General features: G+C 23.0%; 3 protein-coding genes across 3 annotated transcripts; all 3 read right to left on the reverse strand.

The window, feature by feature from the left end:
* Window positions 1–385: 385 nt before the first annotated feature.
* On the reverse strand, window positions 386–2246 carry DICPUDRAFT_91822 (uncharacterized protein). Its single transcript, XM_003286927.1, has 3 exons — window positions 1820–2246; window positions 1629–1732; window positions 386–1551 (listed from the first exon to the last, which is right to left on the reverse strand). The coding sequence occupies exons 1-3, from the start codon at window positions 2232–2234 to the stop codon at window positions 466–468; spliced, it is 1605 nt and encodes a 534-aa protein (XP_003286975.1). The 5' UTR covers window positions 2235–2246; the 3' UTR covers window positions 386–465.
* A 1580-nt stretch (window positions 2247–3826) lies between these two features.
* On the reverse strand, window positions 3827–4294 carry DICPUDRAFT_77848 (uncharacterized protein; the record flags this gene model as incomplete). The annotated part of the gene is made up of 1 exon (XM_003286928.1): window positions 3827–4294. The coding sequence occupies one exon, from the start codon at window positions 4292–4294 to the stop codon at window positions 3827–3829; it is 468 nt and encodes a 155-aa protein (XP_003286976.1).
* A 152-nt stretch (window positions 4295–4446) lies between these two features.
* DICPUDRAFT_77849 (uncharacterized protein) lies at window positions 4447–5738 on the reverse strand (the record flags this gene model as incomplete). The annotated part of the gene is made up of 3 exons (XM_003286929.1): window positions 4447–5222; window positions 5551–5655; window positions 5699–5738. 3 exons carry the CDS (start codon window positions 5736–5738, stop codon window positions 4447–4449), a joined length of 921 nt encoding a protein of 306 aa, XP_003286977.1.
* Between the last annotated feature and the right edge of the window lie 262 nt (window positions 5739–6000).

Here is a 6000-nt window from a genome sequence, read left to right on the forward strand (position 1 = left end):
GTTTATCGTTTTCTGATCATCGGGAAGATGCTATGCAAAAACTAAATTTTTTTTTAAAAAAGATAAAAATAGATAATGAAAAATAAAAAAAAGATAAAAAAAGGATAATAATTTTTAATAAAAATATTTTTAAAAAAAAATTGAAAATATATAAAGGTTTTTATTATTTGATTGTTTTTTTTTTAAAACTTTAACTTTTTAATGAATTTATTTATTTTTTTATAATATATATTTATTTAATTATTTTTTTATTTTTAAATATTGGGTTTTATTTTTATAAATATATTGAATGTATTTTATAATAATAAAATATTAATCCTTGCTTCAAACTAACATTTATTATTCATAAAAAAAAAAATTAAAAAATTAAAAAAAAACTGAAAAATTAAAAAATTAAAATTTTTTTTTTTTATTTTAACGAGTTTTATAAATTCATTAAATATGTAGATATTGTTATCATTTGTTTTATGGTCTAACTTGGTTTCTATAATAGGTCAAGTCAAGAGCATCACATCTTGCATCATTTGTAGTAACATCTCTTACAACTGGATCAACATCAATAATTAATGTAGAGTTTCTGGTTTTAGTAACAGCTGGCCAATTGACTGGTACTGGGAGACCAGTATTTGGATTATGGTTGGTTGCAAAGTTTACAATATAGTTATTTAGATCTTCAGCCAATTCTCTTTCATCTGGGGTCAAGTTTTCATTCATCTTTTCATAAGTATTAAAGAATAATGATAACTCATTACCATGACATGACTTACCATCGCATGGTTCAAAGGCATGTTCGGTTGATTTTACATGGACATAGTTATAGTGGTAAACTGGGGAATTGTGATGATCAACAAATCTATTAAGATAATATCTATCTTGGCAACGGAATAAATAATCATTCATAAGCTCTGACAATATAGGTCTGCAATCTTGTCCAATTGGAGCAGCTGGGTATAAAGGAAGAATATTTGATTGCTGTAATGGGAAAACAATACTAACCAAAAATCTATATTCGAGTGGTTTAATAATAGATTGCGAGAATGCATAAACAAATTGAATAGCTTCATCTTTGACATTACCAATGATTGTTGGAACATCATATGCTTTACCTAATTTAGCAGCTACAAGTGGTTGCATTGGAATAATAACTTCATCGATTACAGGTGACCAAATTGTGAAAGCATCAAGTGGACTATCAGTAAGACCAGGTCTTACAGTTTCTTGTGCATCTAAAACCTCCTCCATTGATTTACCACGAAGACAACTTAAATCATCACGTTTACAACCAATGTTATCTATAAATTTTTCTGAAAAACCTCTTGCAGTAGCTTTATCCTTCAAGCCAATGGTTAAAGGTGATGAAAAAGAAATTGCAGCATGGAAATATTGTCTGGAGTATGTAGATGTTAAATGTGTGGCAACTGAAAAAGCACCAGCAGATTCACCCCAAAGAGTTACCTTATTTTTATTACCACCAAAAGCAGCAATATTTTTATTTACCCACTCCAAAGCTTTTACTTGATCCAAGAAACCATAATTACCAGGTATTAAATCCTAATAAAATTTATAAATTAAATTAATTTTTCTTTTACTTTTTTCACATCTAAAATTATAAATAATTTATATCTTACAGTTCTTAAGAAACCAAATGTACCTAATCTATAATTAATATTAACTAAAATAACATTTGATTGTGCAAATTTAGTACCATCATAAAGAGGAACAGCTCCCGTGCCTATTTTAAAGTTTTAAAAAAAAAAATTTTAATTTGTTAAAATTATATAATAAAAATTAAATTTTTTAAAAATATAAATATTTTTACCAACTGTGAAAGCTCCACCTGGACAATAAACAATTACTGGTAAGTTTGAATCTGGGTTTGCATCTTTTGGTGTAAATACATCCAAATATAAGCAATCTTCAGATGTACCAATAGATGAACAAACACCTGGACCCAAGTTACATCTTTGAGCACATTGTTTTTTTTGAGTTGTAGTTTCTTTGATGTTGGTCCATGGTATTGGGTCAATTGGGACTTCCCATCTTAATCTACCTTCTGGTGGTTGTGCAAATGGAATACCATAGAAAACACGATGAGTATCACGCACTAAACCTTTAATGGCACCATATTCAGTAAATGCGATTGAAGCATCAGTATTTGTTAAATATGATCTTCTTTTTGCTAGTGAAATATTTATAAATAAAAATAATAATGTAATAAATAAAATTTTATTCATTTTTAAAGAAATATATTATTGAAATAAATGAAAAAAATTTTCAATTTATATTTATTTTTTTTTTTCAAAAAATTAATATTAATATTAATAATTTAATATTTTGTAATTTGTAATTTGGTTCTTATTAAATGTAAAAAAGAGGTAAATAATTTTTCAATTGTAAAAAGGCAGGGTAAAAAAATTTTATTTTTTCCCATTTTTTTTTAAATCACAAATTGTGAGATTTATATTTATCTTTCATTATGCCAAATTTATATGATACATTCAAAATGACAAATTTTAAAGGTTTTAAACCTTCCGAACCTTTAATATTATCAATATTCAAAAGTTAATTGGATTAATTTTATATGGAAATTTATAAAAGTGATACTATTATGGGGTTATTTTTTACATGAATTGGTTTTTAAAAAATTAATTTTTAATAATTGATTTAGCTTTTATTTAGAAATTTAAAAGAAAAATTTATTGCGCATAAAAAATGTAGATTTAATCAAAAATAATTTCAATTAAATAGAGCATTAATCCGCCAGCATATCCATGTTTATAACCAGTGCCTATTGATCTTTTTGAAGTAAATGAACTTCTTGAGTGGTAATTGTTATTGCCTTTGTTACATTTACGCAAAAAGTTGGATTATTAAAGTTTTCATTAAAAACAAAATATGAATTTTTTTTTTCAGATTCAGTACCTTCTTTAAAAACAAAATTTTCAACTACATCTCCAGCTTTTATTGTCCAATCAGCCTCATAAACAATTGAATGATGAAATTTGAATTTGAATGTTGAAGATTTTGCATTTGGGAATTTCAAAATCAATGTTGTTGGTCATATTTTACAAGTGCTTTAGTACCCTATAATAATTAATAATAATAATTTAATAAAGAATTAAAGGGATTATAAAAAACAAATTACATATTATTACCTTGAAACCACTTGTTAAACTATTGGTCATTAATCTCTAATTATTTAATTTATTTGGACCAATTAAATGTGATCCTTTTGAATCATCTACATCATTAATAATATTTGGAGGTGTTCTTGAGAGGACAATTTTTTTTGATAGTAATTTTGAGAAGTAAATGAAAAAAATAAAAAACTTATTCCCCATTATTAAAAATCTACAGTTAAAAAAAAACAACCCTTTTTTTTACAAAATTTTAATTGTAAATATAAAAAACTTATTCCCCATTATTAAAAATCTTCAAAAAAAAAACAACCTTTTTTTTAGAAAATTATAAATTTGGAATGGGAGGTTTAAATTATCATAAAATTTAAAAAAACAAAGAAGACAAAGGGGTTGGTTTTTTTAAAAATAATAATATGAATGGATTATTATTAATTCCTTCATCAAAAATTGCATCAACCTTTTTTTTTTTTTTTATCTAACAAAAACTTTTTTTTTAATTAGAGTAATCATCTATCTGAAGATTTAAAATGATTATATAAACAAAAATAATTTCTTGAAATTCATTTAATTCCAAAAAAAATCTATCAAAATTTAAATTATTAGAATATGCATTTGATTTTATTAAGATAATAAAAGAGTTTAACTCTTTTATTAAAACAAAAACAAAAATTTCATTTCTAACTGTTTTATTCTGAATATGAAATAAATAAATTTTTAAATAAATAATAATAATTTGAATTATTTAATATTTTAAAGAATTGATCATAATTAAAAATTGAAACAATAAAATTTGAATTATTTGAATTGTTTTCTAAATCCCCAAACATTATTAAGTTGATAATATTAAATATTAATTCATTCGGAAGTTGTGCTAACCCTTGACTTTTAAATACATTTGAAATGGCCTCATTCTTTGAAATACTACCCCAGTTAATAGAATACCCATAAAGACCTATTTGATTTCTATATTTCATTAGAGAGTCCAATATTAAGCTTGCTGAAACATAACCACATTCATCTTTTAAACCAAGTAGTGAACATGTTGATGAACCATTTATAAAATGCCTTACCGGCCAATTTAATTTTATTGAGAGCAAATGTAAATATATTGAACCCATTGCCTTGGCTGATAATGATTTCTCTAAATTCTCCATTGATATTTCGTTGTAGCTGTAAGATGCTTTTATGAAAGCAAAGTGAATAATTGAATCTGGCTTTGGTAAATCTTTATTTTGTTCATATAATTGGTTTATTGAAGATTCTATTAAATTCATATCGCTAATATCCACTTTATTAAAATAAAATTTTATTTTTTTGAAGAGCTGTTATCATTTAAATGATTATTTATTAAATTCTTTAAATCCAACTTTAAATCTGATACTGTTAAAATAATAATATTTTCAACATGATTTGATTTGCTATTTATAAGCCTAGTTATTATATTTAAAATTGTTCCTGTTTGACCTGTAACTAGGATAGTGTTGCCAATATCTTTGTTGGAGTTTTGATTTTGGTTTGAATTATTCTTTTTTATAAATAGCATGGGATTATTCTTTATTATTTCTATTAATATTTGATTATTTCTAAAAATGAATTCCCTTTGAATATGATCTCTATCACCAGCATCATCTTTTTTTAAAATAATACTATTTATTATGTTTATATTTATATTATTTAATGATGCTTTATCAAAGTCTGTTAAATATAAATTTAATTGCCTAAATTCTAAAAAATATCTCATTGCCCCCAATACTGATGAATTTAAATAGTTTATACATTCTTTCTTTGTATCTGTCGATAAAATTATAAATTTTGTTGATAGATTATTATTTAATAAATATTTGTTAACATTACAATATTGCAATGTTATTTCTTTAAAATTATTTAATTCTAATTTTTCTAAAGTTGGTAAAAAGTAAATAACTGATTTATCTGTAATTTGCAAATCTTGATTTAATTCCTGATTATCATTTATTATGTAATAATTTAAATTGAAACTTTTAAAATATGTTGTTAAAATATTTAAAACTTTATTTTGGTTTAATGTATCGAGTTTTGTATTTAAAACTAATAAAATATTATCTATATTATTAATATATATATTATTATTATAATTATAATTATAATTATAATCTATGTAATCATATGAATAAATAAAATTATTAAAACACATTCTATTAAATTATTAACAATGTTATAAAAAAAAAAAAAAAAAAAAGAAAAAATTCAAATTAAAAAAAAATATAAATAAAATAATTAAAAAAAAAAAAAAAAGGGTAATATCTTATTTTATAAAAATAACAATTTAATACCCCCACCACACAAAAGAAAGAAAAAAATTAAAAATAATATTCCAAATCTTGTATTTCGTATTTAATCTTTTCGTTATATAATAATCCCTCTTTATTACCAAAATCATTATCCAACTCTTTTGCTTTTGTGATCATTTTATTTGACAAATCGATACCCAATATACCATCTACACCCAATTTAAAAGATTCCCTACAAAACCACCCTATAATTATTATTTTATTATTAATAAATATTCAATTTATTACCATATCGACAACCTAAACCCAATGCATTTATACCACTCATATTGGGCAATAATTTCTTTAAATAGGGCCTTCAAAAAACGAATCAAAGCCATTTTTAGATCTTGGTAGTTGGGCAAAGTTGTTAAAAAACTTTTCATTATCATAAATGTTTTGAGATGCCATTTCGTTGTTGGGATTGAATATTAAATATAAATAGAATATTATTTATAAGAAATATTAGTAATAATCCTATCAATCTATAAATTGTAATATTTAAAATATTTAAAAGAAGAGTTTCAAAAAAAAATAATAAAAAAAAAAAA

This window comes from Dictyostelium purpureum (assembly GCF_000190715.1).
Source record: "Dictyostelium purpureum unplaced genomic scaffold DICPUscaffold_84, whole genome shotgun sequence".
NCBI classification, from domain to species: Eukaryota; Evosea; class Eumycetozoa; order Dictyosteliales; family Dictyosteliaceae; genus Dictyostelium; species Dictyostelium purpureum.